The 17,194-nt window shown below is 32.0% G+C and overlaps 1 protein-coding gene across 1 annotated transcript in view; it reads right to left on the bottom strand.

Moving 5' to 3' along the window:
* LOC124359627 (filamin-A-like) overlaps positions 1-17,194 on the bottom strand; it is a 154,833-nt gene that overhangs the window by 22,197 nt on the left and 115,442 nt on the right. The window contains 9 exon segments of the mRNA XM_046812528.1: positions 866-1,024; positions 3,265-3,463; positions 7,494-7,606; positions 9,376-9,591; positions 9,681-9,854; positions 10,474-10,611; positions 12,625-12,849; positions 13,407-13,574; positions 14,538-14,759. Coding sequence (XP_046668484.1) covers positions 866-1,024; positions 3,265-3,463; positions 7,494-7,606; positions 9,376-9,591; positions 9,681-9,854; positions 10,474-10,611; positions 12,625-12,849; positions 13,407-13,574; positions 14,538-14,759 — 1,614 coding nt within the window.

A 17,194-nucleotide genomic window follows, 5' to 3' on the forward strand; every position in this document is an offset into this window, starting at 1 on the left:
GGAACTCAGCAGGTATCTCTACCATAGACCGCCAAGACCTGTTGGAATTTAATTTAATAATTACATAATGTTCAAATCACAGATAATTACTGACCAATGTAATCAACTCCAACCTCTAACTTAGATTAATAATAGTTAGTAATTAACGAACCAGCCATTCGAGTAAAAAGCTTCACTAATGCTTGACGAATGAAAATTAAAAAGCTGGTATAGAGAAGTGATCAACTGGGCAGTCGATATTTGGGCCAAAGTGTAGTAATTGGAGAATTTAGTCATTATATTACTATCCTAGTACTATCCTTAATTAAATACACTCATCTCAAGTTAAAAAAGATGTATATTCTATATGATTGCAGGTCTCTTAGTTTTCTGTTCACTAGACTATAATATTAATGATCCTTTCTAAGGAACAGATAGCATAAGATGGTAACAATTCTAAACAGGGCAACCACAGTCATTCTACCATACTTCATTTTACATTAAAGTTTGAACTGTTTCCCTTGAAAAATGTTAAAAATTTCACTTGTATTGGCACAAAAAGCCCCCAAAAAGCTATTGATTCTCATTAGTGTTTCAAAATGTGTTGAATTTATTAGTGTTTTAACAATTTATCCAAATAAAATCACTTAAGGAATTCATAATATTAAATTAGAATTAAGAATTGTTTTACAGTGCATAATATAACTACAATGACAAAAAATAAGATATAATGAGACATTTCTTTGTTTCTACACATATAACACTTATTTGTGAGTTTAGTATATTTAAAAGTGACTAAACTTATTATATATTAACTGAAAAATTAGAATTAAATAGTTCTAACCAAAAACCCTGATTTATAGAAAGAGAATTGATGCACACTCACCAATAACCTGAGCGTCAAGAGTGCCATGATCAGAGGAATGAGGGTTGATCTCGAAGTAAGCTGCTGTGCCCAACACCACCTGATTGAGTCCCTCCCCGCGTGCTGTAGCCGTTGCCTTCTTGCTGGGCAGCTGCATCACCTCACACCGGTATGGACTACCTGAGCACAATATTCATATTCTTCACTTTTAGGCGATTATTAGCACGGCGTTGATCATATTTATAAATGCTATTTATTTTAAACTATATATCGCATTAAAAAAGATGCAGTGTCAATCAATTTCTTCTATGTAGATATATTTGGATTACAAAAAAAGCACAACATTTTCGGTAGAATATTTATTATGTTTTTAAGAAAGTACAAGAAAAAAAATTACATAACGATTTCACTTGTAGCATAATGGATCTGAAATTCCTTGCTCAGAAAAATGAAAGCGCGCAGTGGTTTAGTATTTACTAAACTTAACAATTAAGTTTTAAACACTGTACATTTTAAATGATCATTCATGTAAAAAATTAATATTTTATATTACACAAATTAAAAAGAAATATCTCAGTTGGGTTAAAAGAAAGGAAAACAGAATGTTGAATAATGTGGCTATTAACACATATTTGTAAAATTAATTCAAGTTTGTTTGGTCATTGTATAAGGATAAATAACACAATACACAATGATAACAATGGTTTTCATTATTTCATACAATAAACAAAAATATTAAAGCAATGTTGTTCCTGTGGATAGATACAAGATAAGAATTGAAACTATATACACATCAAAAGATAAACTATAAATGTGTGCTTTGAAAGCGACCCTTTTTTTAATAATTTCAACTAAGGCAATGAAATGAAGAATTTAACTTTTAAAACTAGAAACAAGTTAAACTGACATTCATCATTCATTTTATGTGTTATGCTAGAACCATTCATAGTTGCACTGAAAGCAGCTATGAGAGTTTCATTGGAGTTCATATGTAGTTGAAAGATTTGTAATGAAACAGTGACGCTAAAAACAAAATGGCAAATGGGCCAAATGTTTCGACACCAGACACACCTGGACACAATGTGCTGTTTTCAGCTTCTTCTTTGCCAATTTTTTTTATTTCTTCAGGCAAACATGAATCCAGATACTAGGAGTCACATCTATGACAGCATCAGATTTCAGACGCTGCACTAAGAGAAGGGTGAGCTAAACTCAACATTCACATTGAATGAATCCTTGCCACCATAGCTACGTTTTGTGTAGAAAACTTGGTTACTCCACTTTGCTTTGGGATTGTGTCAGAAACATCATAGTGCACTCAATTGTACACCTGTTAAGACAAAAAGAATACATCTTCACCTGGATTACACTACATTTTGTGTTTCGTTTTGAGCTTCTTCATTGCCAACTTTTTTGGATCTCTTCAAACGAACATGACTCCAGTAACACAGAGTCAAGTCAGATTTCTGACGCTGCACTAAGAGGAAGGTGAACTGGAATTAAACTTAACATTCAAGTCTTTATTAATTTCAGGCAAACCTCAAAATCCTTGGTTCTTCTGCCGGTCCATGTTATTTGTTAAGTTTGTTTTCGTTAAGAACTAAGTCATTGTATTGGCAAATTGATTTAATATTAAGAGCAGCAAAAACATTATTTTTTTAAATTTCTGAGCTCTGTTTGCTAGAAGAAGTGGTATAATATCGGTATATAGTAGAGTATGAGCTCAGTCATCAAGGTAATATGGAAGATCAGTAGTTAGTAGAATAAAGAGCAATGATCCCAGCATACAGACTTAAGATATCTTGAAAATGAAGAGCGAGGTTGATATTGATCAATTGTATCTGTTATTTGACGTAAAGTTCAATTCCACATGCTATTGAGAGCCAATGAAGTAGCTAGCTAGTCAGTCATATGATGTTACCTTACTACTCATTTTCTTTGAAATTATAAAAAGTGGTTAAGCAATCAAACGCCTTATTAAATTCCAAGAACATGACTGTTTCAGTTTTTCCTTCTTTAATTTGATTGGTGATTTTGTCATTTGAACTAGGAAATTAATAATTTTCTACAATAAAAAATAAATAGTTATTGTTCAGAAATATAACAAAGTCTACCGAACTACTATTCAGTGATCTAACTAATATTGACAATGCCGTAACTGAAGAAATGTGGCATTGATTATAATGGAAGTACTACGAGAGAACTTTTGTATTGCACAAAACATTGATCATTCTTTAACTCAATGATAAGTTACAAAATATATAATTACTGTCACATAGAACTTCATTTCTAGTTTATATTACTTTATTGATATCCACTGGTACAAACTGGTATTAGTACTGGAAGTTGATTATTGATTTCTTGATACTAAAAAATTTACTTAATATAATGACTCATTCTTTAAATTGTGATGCTCTTACCTGGTACATCTTCCTCATTGAAGGTGATGTTGACAAAATGTGGAGCCAGCTGGTGAGGCACGAATGTCACATCGTACAGTCCCCGCGAGCAGGCCACCACCTCTGCCTTGACTGTACTCTGCTGGGTACTGATCACCAGCTCCAGGGTGCCCTCCCCAGCCTCCATCGCATCCACACTGAATGTTACAGGCTTGCCAATCTAGTAGAGCAAAATTTACCAATTAATTACCCATATTTCTAACACTGTAAGATTTTGATAGTTTAATGGAACACAAGTGGAGTCATGAGTTGATAACTATTTAAAAATACTACATACAAACTAAATCTTAATTAATAAACCAAATTCATTTAAAATATAAGAACCAAAGTAAAAATTATATTTTGCCTTTGTTGAGAACAGTATTATTATCCAGACCATAACATATTTATCCTCATTTAACCTCATATAGTAGTTTTATCCGAACATAACACAAAAAATGAATCAAATAGAAAGGATTAATATAAATAAATTTTTAGTCACTAGTTATTACTCACGTGAAAGCACATCTAAAGGGGGAGTAATGATTTTGGCTGAGGAACAGATGAAGTGGAGACAGGTTGTGATGCCCGATATTGAAAAATTGTGTGACGATAGGATATTTGAGTGTTGTGCAACAATGTTCATTGTAAATAATGTAAAATTTATTGTTGTGGGTCTTTACCGATCCCCTAATGCAGATGTAAACATATTTTTAGATAGATTAAGTGTTTTGATAGGATGTGTTCTAAAGCTCTCCTCAAATATAATCTTAGCAGGTGATTTAAATATAAACATGTTAAACAAAAACAGGACATCATCAGTTTTCAAAAACATTTTGAAGAGTTACAATATGCATTGTCTAATTAACTTTACAACGAGAGTATTCCAGGGCTCAAGTTCAGCAATTTGAAAACATTTCTACAAACTTTAAAAGGGAATGTTTTGAAATTAGTGGTGTAGTAACAATGCTATCTGATCATGATGGGCAAATTTTAAAAATAAAAAATCTGAAACAGTTTAATGGACACAATGATTATTACATTGAAAACCGTAGGGATTTCTCTGCACTTAATATAAAATTATTTAAAGATTTTCTAAAAAATGAAACTTGGGGAAAAAATATACCTTGCTCCATGCAGTGATAAATATAATATCTTTAATCAGGTTTTCACTTATTATTTTAACTGGTGTTTTCCAATAAAAATGTTTAAGATAAAAAATAATCCATTTAAGTGGATAAAAAAATGAACTTAAGATGGAGAAACAAGAAATCATAAACACTGGCAAATATGCAAGATCTACTAAAGATGAAGAGCTGTCTAGTTTTGTCAAATTACAAACCAAGAATTATAGGGAAAAACTATTAATAGCCAAAAGGAAATTTTTCAGTGATAAAATCAGTAAGGCTTCCAATGTAGTAAAAACCACATGGAATATAATTAATTATGAAGTAGGAAATAAAAGATGTAAACTAAATAAGAATTGTAATATAGTACTTCAAGAGAACAATGCATGCATAGAAAATCCAGAATAGTTTGTAACATTTTTAATGATTATTTTATAAATATGACTAATAGAAAAAACGAAAATGTCCAAACCATTAACAAGTTTAAATATTAATGACTTAGATGTAAGAGTTGTAAGAGATGTTGAGAAATTGTTCAGTAAGTTCTTTTGTCTAACTCCAACAAATGTAAAGGAGGTCCAAGAAATTATTGTCTCTTTTGATAATAAACTGACTTGTGGTTACGATGAAGTGCCATTAAAAATTATAAAAGAAGTTAAAGAAGAGCTAAGCAAAATTCTTGTACATTTGATAAATTCTTCATTTGTTAGTGGAATCTTTCCTAATCTACTCAAAATTGCTAAAAATTATTCCGATATTTAAAGCAAATGATACGTTACTTAAATCAAACTACAGACCTATTTCCTTGTTACCATCTATATCGAAAGTTTATGAAAAAGTAGTATATAATAGACTGAAGACTTATATAGAACAAAACAATATTATCAACGACACCCAACACGGATTTAGGAAACATAAATCAACCGTCACAGCTGCAGTACAGTTTTATAGAATCAGTCATAAATTCAATAGACAAAGGGAGGAAGTTGTTATTGGAATTTTTATGGACCTCTCTAAGGCCTTTGACAGTGTTGATCACCATCTTTTATTATCAATATTATATGATATTGGAGTTAGAGGTATTGCACTGAATTGGTTCAAATCATATTTGACGGGTAGGAAACAGTTTGTTGAAATAGCTCATAAGTCGACAAATAGAACTTTAACAAGATTTAAATCTAAATTAGAGCAAAGTGTAATTGGGAGTCCCGCAAGGCTCAAAATCTTGGACCTCTCCTTTTCTTATGTTATTTGAGGAATATTGAAAGCAAACTATCTTATACTGCAAACAGTACGTTGTGTTTATTTGCAGATGATACAAATCTAAAGGTTTCTGGAATTTCGAAAGAAGAAGTTGAATTCATCCCAGCAATCGAATTGGCTAATCTACAACAATTTTTTAACAACAAAAAACTTAATTTAAATTATGAGAAAACTAAATTCATTAATTTTAAAACTAAACAACAAAATAATAATGATTATGACCTTGATATTCTTTATAGACGATTCAGAGATTGAAAATGCATCAAAAATTAAATTTCTCGGATTGATCATTGATTGTCACTTGAGCTGGGATGAGCACATTAAATTTGTGATTGGTAAAATTAGTTCTGGCTTATATGCAATTAGGCAAATGTCTTATTTATGTACTACTGAAGTGCTAAAAACAAATTTATTACGCTCATATACATTCACACATTGCTTATGGCATAGCCATATTTTGGTGCCACAACTAAGAAAAAACCTAACTGACATTTTAAAGGTGCAAAAACAAGCCATTAGAAGTATACTTAAGCTTAAATTCTCAGAATCTGTTAGAAATTGCTTTAAAGAATTAAAAATAATAACAGTTTTTGGCCTTTATATATATGAAACCATCCTATATTTTAAATTCAATCATGGCCAAAAAATTAACTTAGAAAATAATGTGCACAAATATAACACACGCCATAAGAATGAAATCATCAATGATCATCATAGACTTGAAATGTACACGAAAAAAACTATGTATATCGGTAAAAGATTTCTGAAAAATATTCCTCAAAAGCATAAAGATGGAAAATAATATTAACAATTTAAAAGAAAACTAAAAAAAACTATTTGATTGATTTAGTTTTGTATTCAATAGAGGAACTTGAGTATGTTTAGTACTTTTTATATATATAAAGTAATGTATGACACTATTCGATGTACCGTATTGTACAACTAATGAATAAAGAATTATTGATTGATTGATTATCATTCTTTTGTGGCCCAGTGTAAGTTTACTTTTTGTGTTCCTGTTTCAAAAGTAATTTTATCATACAATATCAAGTTTTTATAAATATATAAACTATTAATCAGCCAGAACACCTCTAGCTAAACTTTAATTGATTTTATTTGCAATATTGTAAGATGAAATATTGTAAATGTTGGTTTGATTACATTTTTGTCACAAAATGCATTTCTTTTCTGGTGAGATATTTTCAACTTACACCAACTAATACTAAGTATCAAACTTGACTTGGAATATTCAATATAAACAGTTTTATATATTGCTGAAGATCAACAAATAAACTGTCATCAGTGGCATTTTCAATTTTTAAAAAGAATTCTAATTTATGAAAATTTGAACGTTATTAAAAAGTAATCTTTTGGGACCCTCCATTCTGAATTTGAATGTTCATACATATTGTAAAAAATAAATTTGACCCTTCACCTGTAATTTATATAACTTGTTATTTAATAGCTAAAAGTAGTTAATTGAGAGAAATTTGCTTCAATAAATTGATCAATTATCTTAAATGATTAAGAATATACAACATTAATGAACTTTTCTATGGTGTTTCAAGTTTTTTGAAGCTATTGTTTGTACAAATTGTTCATTTCTAAGAAACAATTAGAAAGATTACTTCTTGAACGAATTTTTCTCTTGATTAAGACAATGAGAATATTATTTTCATATAACTATTTCAGTTTAATTACAAGTTGGAATGTTTAATGTAAAACCTAATTATTGTTAATAGATTTAACAGTTAAAAAAAAAAATTTAAACACATTTTGTATTTTTTTCCTCCAAAAGCAATAAAGTAACTCTAAACTTACTTTAGCAGGTCCGAGCCCTGTAACCTTGATGTTATTGACATTGTACACGTTACAGGGGAAGGGACTGCCTTTCACTGCTTGATTGTCTGCCTCAACTGCCACTAAATGACGACCTTAAAAACACATTCAAACAATAAAAAATTTTAATAGTTTCAGCTCAAAAACTCAATGAACTATCTATACTGTATTAATAGACACTAATGGTAACATAATACGTTTTAATGAAGCAAGCAACAAATTCCATTAAATATTAGGACTGTTCAACAGATGACACCAAATCTGGTACCGAGAGTAAAAACCAAATTCCCGCCAAACTTCACAAATAAAATAAACAATACATCATTTTAAATTGTTGTCTACTTTAGGAACATTATGATGTATTTTGAAACAATTGTCACTACTGTCTGCAGCCACTTTATCTCTTTGTTTTATTATAATCCTTCATATGTTTTAAATTAATCACGAAACTGAAGAGGCCCATGAAAGGACGATGCTACATGTAACTGGCATTGACGGAGGAGCTGAACAAGATTTCAAAAACGACTTTTTTAAGTGCTTCTAAGATTGGAAGAAATGTTGGCACAAGTGTATATTATCTAACGGGGGTTACTTTGAAGGGAACAAATTTGAGATTAATAAATAAGTAAATCATTTATTAAAAAAAACAAAAGTTGCTATATTTTTTGAACAGACCTTGTATGCACATTGATTAAAATAAACCTTTTAGTTCAGTATTTACTATGCAACTATAATTTCACACAGTTAAAAAATGATTTTAGTTGGCATAACAGTAATTTTATACTGTTTAAAAACTATGAAAAAAATACAAGATTATGAGTATAAAAAAACATAGAAAGGAGGAAAAAGGCACACTAAAATTGACACGAAGTACAATAAATGTCATATAAATTTTACACAATTTACTCCAAGTTACAGTTATTATAGTAGGCATAACAGTTATGTTATAAAAATGAAAGAATTAGTTATGAAACAATAATATAAGGTAACAAGATAAAACTTCACCAAGGTTGCTTAGTAAAATAAAAATAATACTCAAACATAACTTTGTAAGCTATATAAAACAACAAATAAAGTCAAATTTCAAAAGCAGATAACCTTGCACATAATAACGGAGTATCAGTTTAAAAACAAAGTGTGTGTACAGCAGTTGATTGTCACAAGAGGGTATTTCCGCTTAGAGCGACAGACAACTGGGCTAGTGTGAGTGCGTGTGGAATGACAAAACAAAAAAAGCTTAAGTTGTGACTGTCACAGGATGTTATGATAAGTAACACTGCATTACATTAAAACAATAACGAAGTACTCTCATACATTCTGACAGACTTTTGAAAAACTAACATTGACATAATGTGTGTTTTTATGAGATACTGTGTTATATTCTGCTTAGAATGTTTAGATTTAGATTTAATTAGTAAGATATTTTGCTTAAAGCATACAAAAAGAGTATAAATAGTATCTTGGATTTTTTATTCTTTGTGGTTTTTGTAATGATTATAAAAATATAAAAAATACAATAACTTTCCACATATAAGTGTAATATAACGATTTAATAATAATATTCTATACAGAAAATACATTCCTGTCTGTTTTTGTTCACATAATTTAGATCATTTTAGTGTTAACTGTTTTAAAATTAACATATTCAACAGATTTAGTTAGTTAAATTTTAGAAATAATCTTCTAGCCTGTGTTGGTGGTTCTAAATTAACATGTTAAAATTATATAAAGTAAGCAAAGTTGATTAGCCTCTTTTGTTAGGCTCTAGAAGCACAATAATATACTGCAGTATTCACCAACAAAATGTACTAATTATAATTAATTCATTAACCATTAATTTCTGTGAAGCCAGACAATTTCTCACCAACTTCTACTGGAGTAAACTCAGCTATGTATCTGTTGTCTGAGCGATCTAACTTGACAGGTAACTTGCGGTTTGACGGAGAAGTGACAGACACATCACATGTGTTGGCCCCCTCCACGTGAACGAGGGCAGGGTGACCTGCAGAGGTCATCTTCACTCCGGAGCCACTCACTGTCACCTGGCCTGGCTCCAGCACTCGACAGGTAAATGGTGACCCTACCACAAATAATGTATCATTGAGTAATTCTCTCACATGTACATGCCACAAATACTTTGCTACATGCTGACTCTCAAACTTGGCTGACCTGGTATGGGCTCTCCATTGAACCTGACACTGAGGCTGTGTGGTGCTGCTTCTCTTGGCTTGAAGTTGACCCGGAACTTGGCATTGCCTTCACTCTGTACATAGTTGGGTACATTGCAACCGTTGACTGACACGATGATCTCCAGGTTACCAGCTCCTGCCTGGCTTGCATTTACTGAACAATACAACATACTTTAGAAGATTTTCATAAAATCATTACATTAGAGAATAATTACTTTAAATTGATAAAACCAAGTCATTTTGGATAAGAACGTCATTAAAATTGGTTTCTTAGAAAAATTGACACCTTTTATATACTTTCCTGTACACAAGGTTTTTACTATATATATATATATATCACTGTCAAACAATGTTTTACTAATATCTTGAAGATACTTGTACATACACATATTTTACCTAAGGGTTGTTTTATACTAAGAGGAAGGTGAAACTCAAGATATGAAAGATTTTTTTCAGAAGCCATGTTATGAAATAGGTAGGATTTAAGAATCCACCTTACAATATATTTCTAAACTAAACCATTGGGATCACTAAAATTTTCATATGAATTTTAACCATATAAAGTAAAATAACTTCATTAGTAAATATTTTAAATCGTGCTAAACATAATTATTTTATGAACAGTATTGAGAATACATTACTAGCTTATTTCAATTTTACTTTGAGGTTTTTTATAAAAAACACAAACACCTTTAACTGTTTACTTAGTTAAAAATTCAAATAACTTTTTCAAGTTGTTTAAAATATTTATTGAAATAATAAGTAACACTTACTGCTGAAATAGACAGGTTTACCGACGGTGCCGGAGTTGATGTCTGTCACCTTGACTTTGGTAGCATCATAGGCCTTGATGAGAAAAGGACTACCCTCCACATGGCCTCCTGCCAGCTTGACCTCTACACTGTGGTCCCCTGGCAACCAGACACACAAACATCAGTCTCCACAGGAGTGTTAAGAAAGCTGGAATTGTCTAATATTGAAAGACTTTAGATCTCCAAAAACATCACAATTAATTATGTACAATAAATCAATATCAATTGCAGCAACCTATAAATCTAAATTCTGATAAAAATACTATACCATTTCATATTATTTATATATAGATATATGCAAGCATAATTGTACCTCTACATTATTTACTATTCAAGTTAGAGCAGTAACCTATCCTGTATAAGTTAATTACACCTTAGAGATTTATTTAATAGTTCTAAAAATCAACATTCCAAATTATAACTAAACAAATGGGTAAGTACATTGATGATCATTGCAGTACATTAAAGAGTGTTAGCACATTGGAAAAGGAAAGAACAGAAGCAGACAAAATAACTTGGTCTGGTGCACATGTGACAGGTCAAATTACGACATTTGAATATTCGCGGGGAATTGGCAGACTGTGACGTCAGTGAATCACATGTTGTCGGAATTGAGATTTATTTAATTAATAACGGAGAAATATATTAAACTTTATACAGGAACAAATTTAATTAATTAAAATGAGTTATACATAACCAAAATTCGTGTTTTACAAAAGTACTAAATAAAATTACGCAGAAAAGCCAATTGTGGGATAAAATGACTTGCGTATTGATGACGTCAGAAAGCACATGTTGCTAAAAATTTAAATAAAAAAGCTTTAGAAAAATAATAAAAGAAAATAGAAAGACTTAAATTGATCAATTATAGTGAACGTGATAAATTTTGACAATTATAAGAAAAGAATCAAATTATATGTAATCGTGAAGACGCTGATTTGAACGGGAGAGGGGATGAACATTGTGTGAACCGGTATGCGTAGTTTTTATACGGAGAATCCTTCTTCTCTGTCTGGACTTGAAGCAGTAAAGACGTCTACTCGTATAGATGAAATTTGAAACTGTACAATAGTGCATTGAAGTTGTAATTAGGGATGGGATGTTGTGTTAGTGAACAAAAATCAAAGCAAAGTGAGTAGAATTAGACAGTATAATATAAAATAAATTGACGTCAAAGTCATTTGCTTTGTCTTTCATTGAGTATCCCATCTACAAAGAAATGTGGTAAGTAAGATAATAAGCTTTAAATTAAAGAATATTACTTTCAAAACTTATTTGATTCAAAGTGATTGGTAAGAACAGTGAATATTTTGTGAACTTTATTATGATATAAACAATCATATTGATCAGAACTTTCAGAAGAGTAGTATTAAGTTTGAACCATCATTCAACCTACTTTAAAAACCTGAGATAATATAGACCCAGTGCTAGTGATATATAACGTGTAACCTACTTTCATAAATACAAACTACACTTTCAACAACACCACAGACATTGAAGTTTGATCGTTATTTAAATATCAACTTGGAACAATATGAGTTAGCCAACACGAAGCAAGTCGCACAACCAATGAGGGGCAGCACACTTTGAATACCGATTGTGAGAAAATTGGGACAACAAACGGGGGCCTGGAACGTAGCAAAATCGTACAGCCAACTGGGGACTGGGCTGTAGCAGAAGGGCGACCAAAGTGGATCGTAGTAGAATAGGCACAGGAAAGTGGGGCACGTAGCACACATATGATGGAAAGCAAATCTGGTTATCAGGTAAAAGGTTCATATCCTAAACAAGCTCTTAGCAGGAGTTGGAGAAATCATTGTAGGCATTGCACTGACACATACGAAAATTGATTTAATCTGATAGACTGCATTTATAGTTCTTAAGGGAATTGATTTCAAGGCTGGTATGTTAATGATTTACAACTTTATCTATACTAGCAAGTCATAATTCAGTTCATCCCAGGTAAGTTCTTGGTACTCCTAGATTTCACTGAAGGTACGGTGATAAACTAACATCATCTGGAGTGCACAATAACCTTAAATTGGTGCAGAAAAAACTAGGAGTCCTTACACTCCCTTTTTAATGTAATCTAATCTGTCGTATTTTACCCACCAACATCCTTTGCAGTGAGAGTGCAGGAGAAGCGACCAGGTCCATCCATAGGCTTGACAGTGACTGGCACAGGTTGGCGTGACGGCGACAGAACTTGAACCTGTGGTGGCTCTACCGTGGGCTCGCACTCCACTACAAATGTAGCAGGCTTGTCCACCGACACCTTGTCCTCCCCAGACAGAACAATACGTGCTGCCTCCGACACACTGCACGAGAATGGACTGCCTGTAGACACATCACAACCAGTGTAATCCATATTATACATACAAATTGTATTTTAAATATCTAAAAGTCAAATTTGTTCAAGAAAAACTTCTTCTGAATAGAATACAGATTATACAGATTAATGGACAGGGATATCAGCATGCTTATCTTGAAAACTTCTTTCTTGGTCCATTGATTAACACATAAAATTAAACATATTTAGACATTTTCTATTACACTGCAATCTCCATTGAGAAAGATTGCAGTGTAATTAAAAATTTCTAAATATTATATACACACTTTATGTGTTTTTTTTTCAAATCAGTAGACTCTAGAAGTAAATTTTCAAGGTAAGCCTGCTGTTATTTCTATACATTAGCAATAATTCTAGGTTTTCAGCTCTACTAATTCAAATCTTACATACAGATTACCTTAACATGTTTTCTGTAACAAAATTCATAATCGGTTTGAAAATTCCTTCTCGCTGAGAGCTTAAAGTAAAAAAAAAGTAAAAACTTAAGAGCTAAAATAAATTATTTTCTACAAACCTAACAACAACTAGATGATAAGTAGTATACCTGGAACATCTCGCCCATTGAACCGCAAGTCAACCGTGTGAGTTGTGGCCTGCCGAGGTGTGAAGGAGATGGCATAGGTGTGAGGTCCTTGTGCTTGGGCTGATGTTGCTACTCGACCTCCATTCACTGTCACCTCCAAGTTACCAGGTCCTGCTTGACTTGTCTCCACTGCAATGTAGTAATATTAAAAACAAAAAACCTACAGATATTTTATATTTCATATATTTTGTAACAATTTGATACTTCTACAATACTTACTAATTTGGAATGTTATACACATCAAACAAATACAGTATAATCCGGTTATAGCGTCGTCCCCACTTGCAGCGGCCCGCCGACGTTGTAAGTGGGAAACGTTATACCCGAAAGTTTGGAGAAAAAGGGTAACGGTGCTCAGGCTTGCCAGGCTCTCCTGAGAGGTTACTGGACAGGGAGCATCCTCACTGTCGGCGTCATTGTTGCTCTCGGTGTTCTGCACTTCCATACCGTCGGCAGGCTGGTGTGCAGCAGCGATATCGTCTAGAATCAGCTCCTCGCACACCTCCAGATCATCGTCATTCCTGACGAAGGCGTTGAAAGATGGAGTCTCACCGTCGTCGCCGACAGCGCTGAGCATGCTGCAGATGTCTTGCCACCTTGAATTGAGAGACGTCTTGCCCCCTCCCTCCATGCCCCGCTCCCCCACGCTCCTTCTCCGATCGCAACCCTTTGGCGGCGAGATCCTGGCGGTACGTCATGTCAAAAGTGGTGTTTCTCTCACTGAACTGGATAAAAAATGCTCTCTCAATACAACTGAAAACATTATAAGCAGTTGAAATGCAGCCGAAACCGTACCTTAAACGCAGATAAACTTAATAAGCGGGAAACTTTATATGCGGCGAAACGGCGTCTGATTTTTACTGGGGTGGTGCTATTCCAACTTTATAAGCGGGCCACGCTATAACTGGCTTATACTGTATTACTGATTACCTTGGATTGACAATTATATAAAACCACTAGCCAAGTTTACACTTTCTCATATCAGCTGCACAGTTGACCTAAAGTGCTGAGGCTGAAACCTGCATATTCCCTTCTAAATTATTCATTACTGAATATTACTTAAGACTACGTGAAATATTACAACATACTAACCTAGAAAAGTGACCGGTTGGCCGACTGTACCACGTTGTACAGACTTGACCTTGATGGCGTTGACATCATACACCTTGCAGCTGAAGGGGGAACCAGCCACTGCCACCTGGCGATAATTGACAGCTATCTTGTGTTCCCCAACCACTCGTGGACAGAACTCTACCTTGAATGTCTGTCCACCTGCATCCTTCACTTGGGCGGGCACTGACTGCCCGCTCGGTCCTAGGGAATGCTCCAACGTAAAATATGATCAAGGGTTAGGGAACAGTTAGTTCCTCAGGAGTTAAAGCTACTCATGCTGTTAAATAGCTTATACACAGCTATTGTCTCAAAATGTATTAATCATGCTGTTAAGGAGATGTTTTAAGGGATTTGGAGATTTAGGATAAGTGTATGATAATCAAGAGGATGAAGCTTTTCTCTTGCAGTAAATTAATTTTAGTAAGCAGAAAGCTTAACACTTTAGATTCCTTGTAAAATGCATTTTGTTAGAACTAAGAGTTATTCAGTTTGATTTTAGATTGATCTAAAGTACAAAAATTAGAAATCATATAAAATAATATAAAAAAGGTATAGTCCTAATTAAGAATCTTCCAAACAGAACTAATATGAATTCCAGTACATTTGATTTTTACAAATAAAAGCTAATCCTTCTCATTTTAAATATTTTGGTTTTATTCATATGTGGTATATGTTGTTATATGTGTTATTTACATGTTTTTTTCTCATGCTGAATATGATCTGATTCCAATAACATTCAATTCTATCATTGATTGACTAAATTTCCTTAATTTTAAATTCTGAGCTTAATTTTAATTTGTTTTCTTTTTAGTGATTTAACAATATTTTTAACCACACAGATTTTTTAAGCTGTTGATTATGCTTTGACAACCATTAAAAATCAATGTGGAACATAAAAACTTGGCAAAATAATTGGAAAGAATTTAAATGAATAAATATTTACTGATTTGACTTAGTGTGACTCTATGATTCATTTCATAAATGGGTGTCTTAGAGGAGATTTTGAAAGAATTGTGTGTTGAAACAATGGGGTAGCAATTTAATTGCAGAAGAAACTGATTTTATTTATTTCAATATTTGACATTGTGAACAACTGTATTACAAAGTTAAGTTAAGATTTGGTCACCTAATTGGAGTATCTAATAGTCCAAATTGCTGTTAGTCATTGACAGTTCTTTATATATATATATATATATATATATATATATATATATATATATATATATATATATATATATATATCAGCACATCTTACTATTTGGTACAGTACAGTTACACATATCCCACATTCGATAGCTAGCATTCTATTTTTCTATACAACATAGTACGGTGAAATTAATTATAACAACCAAAACTTGACAAAGTACAACAATATTTATCTATATTATATTTAAACAATAATGTTATAAATATATATTTTTTCAGTACCATACACCACTAAATGTACAAAAACATACACAGAATATAGTACAATAACATAAAGAGTGTAGGAAATGCTCAGCGACTGAATGGAGAATAGTGTAATTACGAATTTTAATTCAATCTCATTATCCTTTTGTGTTATTTTGTTTATACAACATAGTGAGGTATATATAATGTTTATTTTAAGTACCTTACATTTTATATTATATTAATCTTATGGGATTTTCACGGTTAACAAACTGTTTTATTTAACATAGTGCAATGTACAAGATTTGTAATATACTGTGTTATTTTAAATGTATTTTGTAATGTTGATATTTAATAATAATTTAATGGGAAAAAAGCTTTCAAAATGCTACTAATATATTATAAATAAGAAATAAAAGTTGAACCAGGATGTACATTGAAATATTGGATGTAGAGGATACAATTTAGCTATCTCTATTATTGCTATGGCTACAAATAAATACGTGAAGGCTAAAGCATAAGGAAACCACCAATAACAAAACCAGTTTAAGCTTATTGCACAAGATAATTGCTACTATTAAATAAGTTGATAACAGCAAAGAAGCAAATCAAAATTAAAGGAACTATTTTTTATTGTTAAAAGGAATGTCTATTAATTTTAATTCACAATTATATCTTTTACTTTTAAACTTTTTTTTTAATTTTGTTGACTAGACTAATATTATACATATTATAACCAAATATAAAATTCTACCATAGACAACATTGAATCTTCTGTCTTTTTAAAATAAGTTATTACTTTTTTTGTTCATTTTTTAGTTATAACCTACAGTTATACTATAAAACATCATGTTCAAATAAAAATGTAATCAAATCTAATAGCAATAGTAATTTTTCACAAATAATTTCAAAAGTTATGAGATCAATGTTTTAATTGTTTCCTGTAGGTTAATCTAATGACTAGGTTAATAATATGTACAAAGGGCAAGTAGCAGGCCACAGTTAGTGTAATTTACCCCAAGTCCACCACCAGTGAAAGTGAGTGGGAGAGAGAGGGAAGATAGAGAGAATATGTGTGTAAGAGAGAGAGGTCAATAGAGGCGAAGTCTCCGTGAATGCCCACCTGAAACACAGAGTGAAAGTAAAGGCTGATGACAAAGTGAATTGGTGCAGCATAACATAACAACTGAACACAGTCAACCATGCAATTGGTTCATCATGGGGACAATTAGCAAAACACTCGTTAC

Source organism: Homalodisca vitripennis, chromosome 4 (assembly GCF_021130785.1).
Source record: "Homalodisca vitripennis isolate AUS2020 chromosome 4, UT_GWSS_2.1, whole genome shotgun sequence".
Taxonomy (NCBI): Eukaryota; Metazoa; Arthropoda; class Insecta; order Hemiptera; family Cicadellidae; genus Homalodisca; species Homalodisca vitripennis.